This window comes from Vitis vinifera, chromosome 4 (genome assembly GCF_030704535.1).
Source record: "Vitis vinifera cultivar Pinot Noir 40024 chromosome 4, ASM3070453v1".
Lineage (NCBI taxonomy): Eukaryota > Viridiplantae > Streptophyta > Magnoliopsida > Vitales > Vitaceae > Vitis > Vitis vinifera.
In genome coordinates, this window is record NC_081808.1 from 1,972,931 (window position 1) to 1,986,858 (window position 13,928).

Sequence of the window (13,928 nt, forward strand, 5' to 3'; positions counted from 1 at the left end):
TGCGATTGATGAGAAGCGGCTTAGCGATATTCTCGGGAGTTTGTTAGAGAAGTTGTTGCAATTTGTTATAGAGATAGTATATGAGTGTGAGAGGGATGAAGGGTCAGGGTTGTGTGGAAATTGTGTGAATTGCTCACCTCCTCTCTGCTCTGCTCTCTTCCATATTGTCATCAATAAGATTGCCTATTCTCTCTCCATCCGCCTCTCTTCTTCTTCTTATGTCGCATTTCATTTAAGTTTGTAACAGTAACCTATGCGTCTCATGACTTCCGGAGGAATAAAAATTTAAAATTTAGAGGCAAATATGAAAATAATATTAATAATAATAAAGTGAAAAGTAGTATTTATCTCACACACCTTGAGGGCGCGTGGTGGGCACAGCCCCATTGCATTTTTATACTATTTTAATACTAACAAAAATAATAAATTGACCAGTCCATTTTTCATATAAATGCTGTAAATTTGTTGAAAATCTCTCAAAAACAATTGGGAGAAATAGAATCATCCAAACTTATCAGAGCGTGGGCACAAACACTTCAAGTGCGAGTAGGATTAGAAGCATATGTTTTAATGTTTTTTTAAGAAAAAGAAAAAGGGTAAATTAGAGGTTGGGCGGCTCTCCGTTGGTGGGGTGGGCATATACGAATGTGATACAAACACTTGACGGTGACATAGTGGTCAACGAAAGCCGTCGATATTTGACCATTTCCGAAATAATAAATCTGACGGCTTGGATCTTACAAAAATCCATTGGCTGGACGGCAAAGACCTCTGCTCTTCGCGCTCTCTCTCCCTTTCTCTTTAGATTGGACTCGTATTCGACTCGGATCTTACACACACGTTTTCTTCTCCCTCTAGAAGTTGTATTTCTCTCTCCTCACAAGACGAAGGAGGAGGAAAGGTACAACCAAAATTCGATCGTTTTTCATTCACTTTTGAATCAATAACTATCCGTTTGCTGGGCTTTTCCATCATTTTAAAACCACTACTTCTGAATTTCTGGGTTTTTAGTGATGTATTTTTTTGAATAACTTTAATGAGTTTTTGGTTATTGGGTATTTTCGGTGGTGTTGTGCTGTGTTGATTGGGTATTGAAAAAATGAAAAATACTTTTTCTTCGATCAGTTGAATTTTCATGGGTTTTCATGATTTAAATCGGATATTTGGGATGGTGGGTTGTGTTTGGTTGCACAGAGAATTGGTTTTCTTTGATTTTCTTTGTGGATATAGAGCTTTTTGAGGTTTTGATTCGTGGGCAAGACATTTTTTTTTTTATGCTGTTGTTTTTTCGGTGGGAGGGGGATTTTGTGATTGGGTTCATGGAAAATTTCGATGGGTTTTCTTCTTTGGACTCGGGGGATTGTATTTAGGCTTCTGAGGGCTGAATTCACGGGGGAAGCGTTTTCTTTGTACAGAGAAAATACGGAAGATTGTGTGGAGAATAATTCAGTGAAACTTTCTCCTGAAAAAAGGGAAATTAACCCGCCTTTTTTTGGATAAAAGTATAAGTATTTGCCCATATCTTTCTCCTTGGTTTTTGTTTCTTTTTATGGATTGATGACTGCCATGAATATGATATGAGACAGAACAAAAATTTGAGCTTCCGTTGTGGATTATTGATTTTTTTATCACAAAGGTTTTTACTTATTCTCTGTGGTTCTTTCTCTTTCAAAGGATCTTTGATACCCCCTGTTTGAACTTTGTGATTCTCAACTTGGTCTGATGGCTTTGTGTTTTTTGGTATGTTCTTTTAATCATGCTCTTTGATAAGGAAGGCTTTTTTTTTCATTAAAGGAGCATCAACTTTAATCATGAAAAAGCTTAATGTTCTTTGGTTTGTTTATTTAGTTTGCTTTTGAGAGGGTATTTATTGTTAGAAAAAGAGTTTTTTCTGTTATCTGGTTTTTGCTCTGTTTGGTGATGTTTGTTTAGGTGTTGTTCTGTTATTCAGCTCTGTACTGGGTTTTATGTTTACTTTTTATGTACTTTTTCATTGTAATTCATGGAAAAACACAGTAGAATTGAAACTGTTTATCTGCATATATGAGCTTTAGGAAAATTGGTAAAAGGTCTCTATTGAACTCATAGCTTGAAGGCTAGATCCTTTCAAATAATTTGTAGGAAAAACCTTGCCCTGGTAATAATCCTTGTGTTGTTTTGGTTGTGTATATCCAGTGGTAGTATTTTCTGTCTTTGAGATGCTTTGATCATGTTATTCAATTGATGGAGAACTACAGGGTTCTATATTTGTTCCGAGTCTTTGGCCTTCCGTTGTGGTTTTGCAGTGAGTTTTGTGTAATAGAGTTCTTCATGCTTGCTGGAGGATGAAAATAATTGTAATGTTTGCGACCAAACTTGAAGTCTATAGAAAAGCCATAAAAATTATGGTTATTGCATCGTTGGTACAACTTGTTTAAAAAGAAGTTTCTTTTGGGCCAGAAGAATGCTTCAAACTTATGCAATCAAGAAGTTCGTTTCTCACAGTGAATGTTTGCCATCATGGCATCTTCATTTCTATTTTCAAATGAGCCAGATTAGTCCCTAGGTTATGGTGTTGTTGTTTCATTTGGGACTAGAGTTCAATCAAGAATAACACAGGATGAGATCTTCACTTTTCAATTTGTATATAGTTCAAAAAATACACCACTAGAACCACATCCCAGTGTCTCTAATCTGGGTATCTGGTGTGTGGATTTCAAAGTCCAAAATTATTCACATCTTCTTCCGACTGTAGCAGTGGGAAGGCTATAGAATGTTATTTTACTTGCTGAAGTAATAAGTTACTGATGCCTTAACTTAGGAAAAGGGTTTTTTAATAATCTACTAACTTTGCAGGTTGAAATAGCTAAATCACGATACATGGATGAATATTCTGGTAAAAGAGCCATTAATGAGCTTGTTGTCTCTAGAAAGGGATCAGGTCTTAGACCAGGTGTTATTTTGAGAGATACAGCCAACAACAGAGATCGGAATGCGCAATTCTGCAACCGACTTGGATGCAGAGGCAGATTGAACTCCATGAAAGGTACCCAACTTGGCAGTTTGGAGAAGCCCAAATCTTCAAGACCTTCATCCTTTACTTCTTCAAGTGGAAAAGAAATAATTGGAAGTTCCTCTAGTACTGGCCCTTCAGTGAGAAAATCCCTTCAGACACCTCGGAAAAAGCTATCTGCTCATCTAGAAACAGATTCATCTGAAACTAGTAGTGTTCCAGATGAGTCAGAAGTCTTAGAGCTCATTCCCCCACCTGGAAAGATTCAGAGAGGGCATCACCCCAAAGCAGACGATACTGAGTCTTCCGAAATCACACCTATGGAAGTGGGTAGCTCTAGTATTGCTTCAAATACAAGACCTCGAAGGAATTTTCATCAAAAATCTGGCTTTACTAACCAAGCTACTCTGATGGGTTCCTCTGTTGCATTGGCATCTAAAACTGCTGGTCAAGTAGCAAGACATGGTGCAAACGCAAGCAGGTATGGTTTGAGAAATCTAAGATGCAATTCAATTTCTGATGCAATGCCATCATGTTCATCATCTGAATCAAACCTTACTAGAAAGAAGGACATTGGAAAAAAGAGACTTTCTGAAATAGAAAGTAGTTCCTCTGCTAGAGGCAAGAAGAGTGGTGGGCCATCATCAGAATATGGACGGAATTCTATTTCTAGTTATGGTGTCTCCATTTCTGATTCCAGACGATCCAGAAATTGGACTCCTAGCAGGGATAACGGTGTTGCATCCGTTAGGACTCGGAGGTCAATCAATGGTAATACTAGTAGGCCATCATCCTCTAATCAAGGAATTCGAAACAATTTATTGCCGACTGAGCCCTCCATTACAATCCCACAAATGCCCCAACCTGAAATATCTATTGGGGCAAATGATCCCAGCTTGTCACATCAGTTCTCCATAGGATCTCCCTCAAGCTTCCTGAATTCTTACAGTCAATCAGATAGTAGCAGTGAGAATTTACATAGTATTATGCCCATAAGTCCCACAGAAGTTGGTATCTCACGCTCTTCAATGAATCGGGATAGCCTGCGACGCTATAACATGGATGGGATTGCAGAGGTATTTTGTTGATGTAATGTTGTAATTTGCAGTTCCTTTTGTACTATCATACTGAAGGTCTAGCGGGGAAATTGTTTTACAAAGGTAGAAATTTTTTTTATGACATTTGCACAGGTATTATTGGCTCTAGAGAGGATTGAGCAAGATGAAGAACTAACATATGAGGTAGTTAACTTTTTATTCTGGTTTCTGGATTTTTAATTTCTCCCATTTGGAAGTTTGCTTAACTATTCTTTATTGTCCTGCAGCAATTACTTGTTCTGGAGACAAATTTGTTCCTTGGTGGCTTAAGCTTCCATGATCAGCACAGAGAGATGAGACTAGATATAGATAACATGTCATATGAGGTTTGTTGTTCTGTTGTGATACGGTTGCAACATGGTTTGCATATAATACTTTCAAAATGTTTTCTTTTAGTTCCTTATTTTGGACTTTTCTTCTTGGCTGGCATGTTCTTTTGGAGTGATGTGTCTCTCAAGTTTCTTCAAATAATTTATTATGATCATAGTTGACATTTCTTTACAAATAAAAATTGTATAGTTTATAAACAATGAATGTCAGTTGATTGGTTGAAAAAGCAACTTATCTTCTAAGGTAAACATTCTAATCTTCATCCTTACAACTTTCTACTGTTATATTTTTACAGGAATTATTGGCTCTAGAGGAGAAGATGGGTACTGTGAGCACAGCACTTACAGAAGAAGCATTGTCAAAATGCCTTGAGAGAAGCATCTATCACACACTGCCTACAGAACCAGGGACCATGGATTGTGCTGGGGATGGTGATGATGTCAAATGCAGTATTTGTCAGGTTCATCTACTGCAATCACTCAAGGATTTTTTACTATTGGTACTCGGTTGTTATTGCCTTTTATTATCATTGCAAGTGCAATCAGGCTTTTAGGTTTGACTGAAGTCAGACCCAAACAAAGCCACTCAGCACTAATACCAGCCCAATCTTCATCTATAGCTATTTAAACTAGCCAGACCTAGTTGAATTTCTTATTTGAGCTTTGTTTGGATTAGGTTGGATCTAGTTATAGTAAGAATAAATTTGAACCAACTATATTTTTCTTTTTTGGGTTGAAAAATGATAGGGAAGTTTGGGTTAGGTAAGTAAAAGGTCTTAAATATGGACACTGATGGGAATAATAAGGAGTTTGGTTGGTTGGGTTGGGAGGAGGTTGTGTTGGGCATAGAGGTAGTTATTACAAAGAAATGTTGACATTGGTTTAAACCTGGAAAAATGAAACTTTAGAAGGTTTTTATAACAGTCAGCATGCATTATTTAAGATGAAACAAGTTTTTTACGGAACATTTAAGAACCTCCAAAAAGGGCTGGAAAGGGATAGAAAGCAATTGAAAGGGCTTGGAAATTGCATTTATCCACATCAAGATACCATCTTGATTTAAGGAATACAATAGGGCCCAATGTTTATTTATAATTTAATTCTAGAAAAACCTGGTGATGATCACTAAGGTGTGGACCGCCTTGGTTTGAATAATACAGTGCACATTTATAACCAAACTAAGTTGAGATTGGAAATTTTCTCAGTTTGGATCAAAACAAACAAAGCTGATTTAATCTGTTCTTCAGATTTTTCTCACTCCAGTTGCAAGGTATATATCATCTAAAATCCTGTGTATTTCCCTGTTTGCAGGAAGAGTACATGGTTGGGGATGAAGTGGGGAAATTGCAATGCGAGCATGGGTATCATGTGGCCTGTATACACCAGTGGCTACGGCTGAAGAATTGGTGCCCTGTCTGCAAGGCTTCAGCTGCACTTTAATCATCTTCCTCATAATTCAGGAAACCAGATTGGATGGGGGAGATTTGTACAAATATTATGTGGATCCTCCTACTCCCAACATTTTTTATTTTCACTTCTTTATGTACATACCAAATCCCCTTTCTTTCAACCAACTAATAAATCCAAGGCTCTTGGCTGAACAGCTGGGAGCTTCTCATTTACCTTCTATGAACTTTGAAATGAAAAGTACTCACAGAATGGTGCTGTTCTTTTGGACATGTTCTTGTGGAATTTTCTTTCTACCTCTTGCTTTAAGGTCTAGTCTATCGATTTCTTCTGGTTGGGTTATTTTGTTTGTGGGCTATACTAGATGGTGGTCAAGTAGGCCCCAAAGAGAAGCATGTTTGGTAGCCAAATTGGCCCACCCTGGCTGATAACCTCCAACCTATTGGGGCAGACGGTATGGTCCCTGCTCCCTGAGCTCTTTTACCTTGTGGTTGTTTTTAGCTGGTGGGCCTTCTCATTCGATTGTTTATGAAGCTCTTCCTGGTATATGTTTTTATATTCTATTTTTATGATTTTAGATACTCATTTCGATTGTGAAAACATGTACCATGCATTACCAAATCATTAGAGAAGCATTACATTGAGTACCAATTGGATAGTTGGTTCATTTTTTGCAGTGATGCTCTGGTTGACAACTTCTAATGACCTTTATCACTGTTATTCTTTGTATTGCAATGGAGTATGGCAGTCTTGATTCTTCGCTGTTGGGCTCAGAAAATGAAGAGATAGGGAATTTCCTTGGTTAAAATTGGGAAGAAAATTTGACACAATAAACTGATAAACAGAGCCCCACTGTGATAATTGCATGTTGTTATCTGCTCCCATTCTTTCATCTAGGACCCCAAATTTTCCCATTCAAATATAACGCAGAATTCAATTCAATCAACCTTAAAACAATGCTTCCCTCACCTAAATTGAGAAAAATAAAACCCCTTTTGAGTTTTGAAGGAGGATTCATCTTTATTGCATCCAAGTAGCAAAGAACCATTAATACAGAAATGATAATTTTGCCACTGGCGAATAGCTACACTGAGCTAGCCAGCATACAAATATTGAAAGGCCATTATAGCTGCAGTGCAATAAATGGTAAATCCCCATTATGGAAACATTACTTCAGCAGACGGATTTTTGCGTGTCATTTAGTTAGAACTTTTTGACTTCAAACCCTCAAGATAATTCAATGGATGTTATAGCCTATTAAGTATACAAGGACTCGATAATGTTTCAGACTTAGAAAATGGAATAACATTGTGGTTCTTACACATCAAACTTACCCCTCATCATAAACTGTACAAAAAGCTCAAGATTTGTTGTGCTGGCAGAAGAGGGCCAACACTTAACATAGAATTATGAGAAGGTTGATTCAGAGGCGTGTGTGAGCGCCATCAATCGCTTGCCAGGGTACAGTTTCTGTAACAGCAGAATGCAGCTTTTTCATGGTCAAACACACATTTTATCTTTGCAGGGTCAGAGTTTTATCCTAATCAGAGTCATCTGGAACACCATTGCCACAAGTAGGAAACTGGCTGTAAAATGATGCCCACCAACAATTTCCAAGCCTTCAAAACCAGAACAGACTGAGTCAATTATAGCTTGGAGAAAACCAAAATCCATGTGGATGTTTCATTCCATGAATGCATTGATGTAAATTTTCTTCCGTACCGGCACTGGTCAGCTTGCCCCCAAGTTCCAGCAGCATAGGTTGCACTTCCAACTCTAAGATCAAACAAATATAGTTAGCAATCGATTCGTCACCCCTGCATAACTTGTTGATCCCACTACCACTTTGCATATAGGAGTGTTTAGATGCCACGTGCCATTCATAAGCTTGTGACTGATTTTCTGAACATCTTGATCCCACTGACCCTGCAAAATTTGATCAGTCGATCCAAGTGCACATCCAATATCTGATTCAACATATTAGCAAATTAGATAGAAACCATCCTTTCATAAGGGAAGAATCAAAGTATAGTGTTGAACAAGTCGGTCTAACCATTGAGTTCTAGGGCAGTGAGGACGTGAACTGCTGCAGTCTACTTCATATGTTTCTTGCATGTCTGCATGTTAGATAATCCAGCAATTTATACAAATGTTCACTGCTTGTTACAAGAGAAGTTCGGCAACTGCATTGGCTTGAGCAAAATGAAACACCCAAGGGAGGACTTCTGGTGAAATTTCAGTGGCTGAACCGCTCAAACTCTTCCCATCTTCAACAATTGCCACCTCGATCTGATATTTTTGATGTAAAGAAATTAGTACATCCATTGATCGCTTTATTTCAGCTTTCCATAGAGCAAATTCACTATCATCCCTAGGTTGCTCAGTGAATCCTCTAGGATGCTCCAATGACCTTGGAAATTGGGTAGTCAGATCAGCCTTTTTCCACAATTACAAATCATCACTATTTTTTGTGGCTATTGATAGATGGTTGATTACAGCATAATCTGCCTTCCTATTTGATCCCCAAGAAGGCTAGGTCGATCTCTGGGCCGCAGATCACAAATCCAACGCCAGCCTTTACCTTTTCACACAGACAGCCAAAACATCCACATCAGCAAACAATCATAAAGACAATTTCTAACTGTTGTCACCCACAAGTGCCACTTGCAAATAGAATGCTCTAAGGACTAACGAAGACAAATTTCATAAAAACTGAATTCACTTTGTCATCAACTGTAAAAGATTAAGGTCTCTTACCAAATAGAGAGTTCAAGGTTGACGATGAAGATACACCTATGGCACCGTTTGAAAGGTCAACTTATTTCAAATACCAACCACTCTAGTCGTCTTCTTTCTGTTTCACATTCTCAGAAACAAAGGTGCTAAATGGATGGCTCTACATATCATGGTTACCTGCTGGAACTTGTACTTTTAAATTTATCCATTCAGCAAGCAATAGGCATCAAGTGTGAGCACAAAACATCATGAAAACAACAGAGGCACAGAAATAAAAGGATATTAATGCAATGGAGGGATTCAGACAGCCCAAACAACAATTAATGAACAAATGAATTGAACATGCCATCCAGATTTGAACTAGAATGTTATGCCATCTCGAACTCCCAAGAGGTATATTGAAAAATACTATAAAACATATGCACACTCAGAGGGGGAGATTCAATGACATTTTGTAATGAATTCTGGAAATTTTACACAAAAAAAAATTAAAAAATAAAACAAAAGAAAAAGTGAGGCTGAAAAGGAAATGGAGCCGGTAACATAAGAGTGAGGGATACATGATACACTTTTCGATCACAGTATATTAAGGATTAATGAGACAAAGTTCTCTGAATTCATAAAAATGTCAGTAATGTTCGCCTTATTTTATTAAGAGTCTTACTTGATAATATACTGCACTGTATATCAGCATTCATGTTTTCTTTTTTTCATAAAAAGATTTGGTTATCTTCAACGAATACACTAGTCTCAGAAGATTTCATATAATCGCACAAAAGGCATCATATGCAGTTTTCAATAAATATTAATTGTTTTCACCCATTCAAATTTATTCCTGGTTTTTCTCCACTTATTGTAATAATTTCCTAATCAGTTCCTCAATTCCAAATTATCTGTGATGATGAATAATTGTTGAATCCAAAATGCATTCATGGCTTCTACATGCCAAGTTATGCCAGCTGGATGTCTGATATTGCCCAAACATAAAAATCTGGTTTTTAAATAAGCCATAGGTTCCTTACTATTTAAAAAGATGAATCCCACTTTAGACTATTGAAAAGGAAACAATAATTGCCTAGCAATTGCTGAAATGAGAAGCATTTTGTAAGGAACTAGCATCAAGCATCAGCACATGATCCCGTTGTTATTACTTACAAGTAAAAGAACAAATAAATAATTGATCATAGAATTTAACATAGATCCTTCGCATAAAAGGATGAAAATGCAATGGAAACATCTTCAACAGCCAAACAATGATTAAATGAAATGAAGAAGTAAGCTTGGTTTCTCCATAAAGCTTCCAACAAATCATTTTACAGCTTCTACTCCAAAAAAGCCTGTTATTCAATAAGCACATATACATGAGCACTGAATCATACAAAATAGTTCCTTGAAGAAAGCTATCTACTGATATCCATCCATGGAGATTTTTACACTAACCAGGAATAATAGAAAAAGGCAAAGAACACATTCAAATAACAAGTAAATAAAATCAAGACATAAATCTTTTACTTTTCTCAGAGAGTATTGATTAGTAACAAAGGTTCCTTGTGTGTGTGTGTGTGAGAGAGAGAGAGAGAGAGAAAGATATCTACAACTAGAGGTGGCCCCATGAATTTTTATGGGGCTTATTTAAAATAGTAGATCCATGTTCAAATCTACACCCATTGACACAATTCCGAACCTGAGTTGTGAGAAAAGAAAGAATGCTGGTTATTCTCTTCATGCAATCTATGAAGTTAATTTCGTAGTACTATATAATAAAGTTATAGTATTTCACAGAAAGTTTAGGACTAGGCTTCTACATATGTTTAGATCTATATAAATGGCTTTGATGAACATAGGATCCCATAATTGATGTACAAAAGGTGATGTAAACAAGCACATCAATTGTTCGAGACAATATGATTACCAAATCCCCTTGGGTTCAATTTGTTGAGCTTTGCCACCGGGATGTCTATGGTTTTTCCAATTTCAAACTCTTGCATCAAAATCAGTTCTAGCCTCCTAGATATTTGGAACAACAAATCCCCCTTTTAATTTTGAAAAGAAATTAACAATTACTGGATTTACTGCATCCAAATACCAAAGACTAGCAGTTTCTGAAACAAGAAAATTTAAAAACATAAAAAAAAAAAAATTGCAAAATCAATAGTCACAGATAGCAATTCACAACATATTCTAAATTGAGAAATTCCAGAAAAATTATGAGGCATGAGATTCTTAGAGTGATGCACATAAATATATGCTAAATTGCCATGTAAACATGAGTAAGATATATTACTTCAGCATATATATTTCAGTTGTCATTTAGTTGGGGTATTCAAATTAAAACCATCATATGACAATTCATTGGATGTTAATGTGTTATTAATATTGCGATTCAATAAATTCTCAGATTTGAAAATACATACAGAGCAAACTGCAGCTCTTACACAACAGTGTCCCTGCAAAATTTTCTTAGATTTCCCCTCCAGTGGCTGTAAATTACACGAAAAAGCTCAAGTTCTTCAGTGACTGCGGAAGACAGCCAACATGAATGCTAGTCATACAACAGAGAGCAACCAAAAATGAGCATTCTGTTTGAAGTACCCTTTGATTGGCTGCTATAAAAGAATTTCTGATGGATGTGCAAGGAATGCAGCATGTGATCACATATCATTCATGCTCAAGCCCTCATCTCATCTTGCAAGGGTCTAAGCATTATCCAAATAGGAGTCATCTGGCTCAACATGGCCTTGAGAAGCGAAATGGCTGCATCAACAGAGTCCAAACATGGTTATCACATCCTTCAGTGCATAATTAACTGATTTGACCATAGCTTACAAAATAGCTGTTTGTATGGTTTTTTATTCCTCGAACGTCTGCATGCAAATTTTCTCCAGAAGCAATGGCCAGTCTTCTCCAAGTTGCTGTGGATTTAGCTCCATTGCAACCTTGAAATCAAGCAAAGATATTGAGCAAAGGGGTCTCTGTTCCTGAATAACTTCGATGGGCCCACTGCTACTTTGCATATGTAAGTGGTTACTAGGCCACATGCCGTTGACAATCTTACTTTGAATTGACTGCTTCACAGGGTGATGCTTTTTTGGTTCATTTTTGGACCTTGCTCCCACCAACTCAACACACGACTTGATTAACCGTTTCAAATACACATCCAACATATTATTTAGCATATTAGCACATTCCATTGAAACACCCCCAAGGCCCTGTCCTCCAGCAATCTGCTCCATCCGTTTCCTCAGGATCTCTGTATCGAACAACCCACCACTGTCAAAATAGCTAACCATATTATCATTGCTTGGCACTGACAAAGCTTTCCGGGCCCCACCTATACTAGCTGAGCAAAATGGTATCCCAAGAGGAGCAATAAGACGACTTCTCGAGAATTTCAAGTGGCTGGCTTGCTCCACCTCTTCCCCATCTTCAACAACCGCTAATCCTGTATGATCTTGGCTATGTCTCGGAGTCCCCTTGGGTCGCTGAGCAGAAACCTGCCTTTGATTCTCAGGTAGCTCAGCAACTCCTTGAAGTGGCTGCACTGGCCTCTGGTAATCACAAGGAGTCAACTCCCCATTTTCAGTAAGAACTTTACTACCACTATCTTCTACAGGTGCCCATTGAGGCCCATAATCTACCTTCCCATTTGGTCCAAGAGGACTAGGGCGGTCCCGAGGCTTCCGATCACGGATAACAGGCCTACTCTTCCACGATGGAACAGCTCCATTCGACCAAATTGGCGAATTTGGAGTTGGATTTGCAATGACAGCCCTGCTTTGTTCATGCCCATCTTCTTCAACAGAATTTGTGGGCCCCGCATCATGAAATGGCGGTGGGGTTTTAGCATGAAATGGCGGTGGGGTTTTAGCATGAAAGGCATTCTTTAAGATAGATCGAATAAACTGATTGTGCAGCAACACGTTCTCTCTCCCAAGTACTCGAGAACACAACTTATCAAACTCACTCTTACACAGTTTCTGGCTCAACAACCTATTTAGGTAATAAAAATACCGTCTTGCCCTGTCAGCCCCAATTTTCTTCACTATCTGAACCTTCAAATCTGCCACATCAATCCGCGAGCTCTGCTGCGGTTGCATTTCTCATACACAATCCACAAACAAAACCTGGAAACCTGAATTCCAAACTGAAAACACTTAACTCTGCTTCCAAACGACCCCAAATTCCTCTACCCACATACCACACAATGCAGAACCCAATCCCATCTTCCTAAACCCAAAACCTCCCAAATCAAACACACAATAATCGAACAGTTCAAAACCACAAAACCCCAATTCCAACCCGTATCACTGTTATCCTCGTCTTCAAAACGAACCCAAATTCATCAACCCACATACCACACAATGCAAACCCTAAAGATCAGACTCCGTACAGAGCTCGCAAGATCCCAAAACCCTTAAAATCACCAAATTTAAATTCAACTTCCTGATAAATCAAAACCCTAAGTTCACCAAACTTCTCCAAAAACCAAGCTTTTTTTTCCAGAACCAACTGTAAGAACAGTTAATTACCCCTCTGCACAATACAAAATCCCACATTTTTTTTAGAATTCAAGAAGCGTATAGTTCAAAATTACGGAGTAAAAACACTGAGATCAATAGAAGGTTTTCCCAGTACCAGCAAAGCACGAATTGCTAAGAAATCAAAGAACAAAGCAGAACAAAATTTACAAGATCAAACCCAAAACAAAAAACCCAGGAAGAGTAATGATTAGCTCGCCAAGTGTAGGAGAATCATAGTATTTGTGAATCAGCTCTGACCTTGTTCACCAGCTTGAGAACTGCAGAGAAACCAAGCTACAGTTGGAGTTCTTGCGAGCTTACAAAGCCTCTATCCTCTGCTTCACTGCATTCGCTTTCTGGGTTTTGCTAATTTCTGGCGCTTTTTCTCGGGAAAATTGGATTGCACCCTCGATCGCTGCTAATTTGATATTACTTTCTCTTTCTCTCTCTTCCTTCTCTCTCCCTTCTTTCTCGGTCGCTCTCTCAAGCTCTCTCTCTCACCTTGTGTTTTTCATTTTTTTTCTTTTTTTTTCTCACTTGTTTATTTTTATTATCATTTTTTTTTTACTTTTTTTTATTTTATTATTTTATGGTTTTTGGAGATTGTATATTACCTGTATTGTGACATAAAGGGTGAAATTAGAAATAGAAAAAAAGAAAAAAAAATTGAAACATGAAATTTGAGGATGTATTGGTGGTGGACATCTACTAAAATTTATTTCGGAGAATGTAGGGTAATTATTATTGTTTTTTTTTTATTGATTTTCATAATTAAAATTTATTGCACCATTTTAGGATAAGATAAATAATATATTTTTTAATTTTTAAGCAAATATATACTCGATTA

General features: G+C 37.5%; 2 protein-coding genes across 5 annotated transcripts; one reads left to right on the top strand and one right to left on the bottom strand.

Annotated features, from left to right (window-relative positions):
* The first annotated feature begins 753 nt into the window (after positions 1–753).
* Positions 754–6,095, top strand: LOC100245643 (uncharacterized). 2 transcript variants are annotated; one of them, XM_059736159.1, is made up of 6 exons: positions 754–1,502; positions 2,836–4,068; positions 4,183–4,233; positions 4,317–4,415; positions 4,715–4,879; positions 5,730–6,095. In XM_059736159.1, the coding sequence occupies exons 2-6, from the start codon at positions 2,860–2,862 to the stop codon at positions 5,856–5,858; spliced, it is 1,653 nt and encodes a 550-aa protein (XP_059592142.1). In that variant the 5' UTR covers positions 754–1,502; positions 2,836–2,859; the 3' UTR covers positions 5,859–6,095. The 2 variants fall into 2 exon arrangements, with proteins under 2 accessions (XP_059592142.1, XP_059592141.1); XM_059736158.1 differs by having other exon boundaries at positions 754–901.
* A 957-nt stretch (positions 6,096–7,052) lies between these two features.
* Positions 7,053–13,596, bottom strand: LOC100852560 (uncharacterized). Of its 3 annotated transcripts, XR_009465471.1 has the most exons (5): positions 13,340–13,596; positions 10,976–13,094; positions 8,583–8,741; positions 7,879–8,406; positions 7,053–7,751 (listed from the first exon to the last, which is right to left on the bottom strand). XR_009465471.1 is itself a non-coding variant. In XM_019219413.2 (2 exons), exon 2 carries the CDS (start codon positions 12,656–12,658, stop codon positions 11,411–11,413), a length of 1,248 nt encoding a protein of 415 aa, XP_019074958.1. In that variant the 5' UTR covers positions 12,659–13,094; positions 13,340–13,596; the 3' UTR covers positions 10,914–11,410. The 3 variants fall into 3 exon arrangements, 1 of the variants encoding a protein (XP_019074958.1); XR_002029912.2 differs by having other exon boundaries at positions 7,053–8,406; positions 8,583–8,738; XM_019219413.2 differs by lacking the exons at positions 7,053–7,751; positions 7,879–8,406; positions 8,583–8,741 and having other exon boundaries at positions 10,914–13,094.
* Positions 13,597–13,928: the final 332 nt, after the last annotated feature.

Coding starts and splice junctions, on each gene's coding strand:
- LOC100245643 (XM_059736159.1), top strand. CDS start 2,860: ATGGATGAATATTCTGGTAAAAGAGCCATTAATGAGCTTGTTGTCTCT. Junction 4,234..4,316: donor ATGAAGAACTAACATATGAG/GTAGTTAACTTT, acceptor ATTGTCCTGCAG/CAATTACTTGTTCTGGAGAC. Junction 4,416..4,714: donor TAGATAACATGTCATATGAG/GTTTGTTGTTCT, acceptor ATATTTTTACAG/GAATTATTGGCTCTAGAGGA.
- LOC100852560 (XM_019219413.2), bottom strand. CDS start 12,658: ATGCAACCGCAGCAGAGCTCGCGGATTGATGTGGCAGATTTGAAGGTT.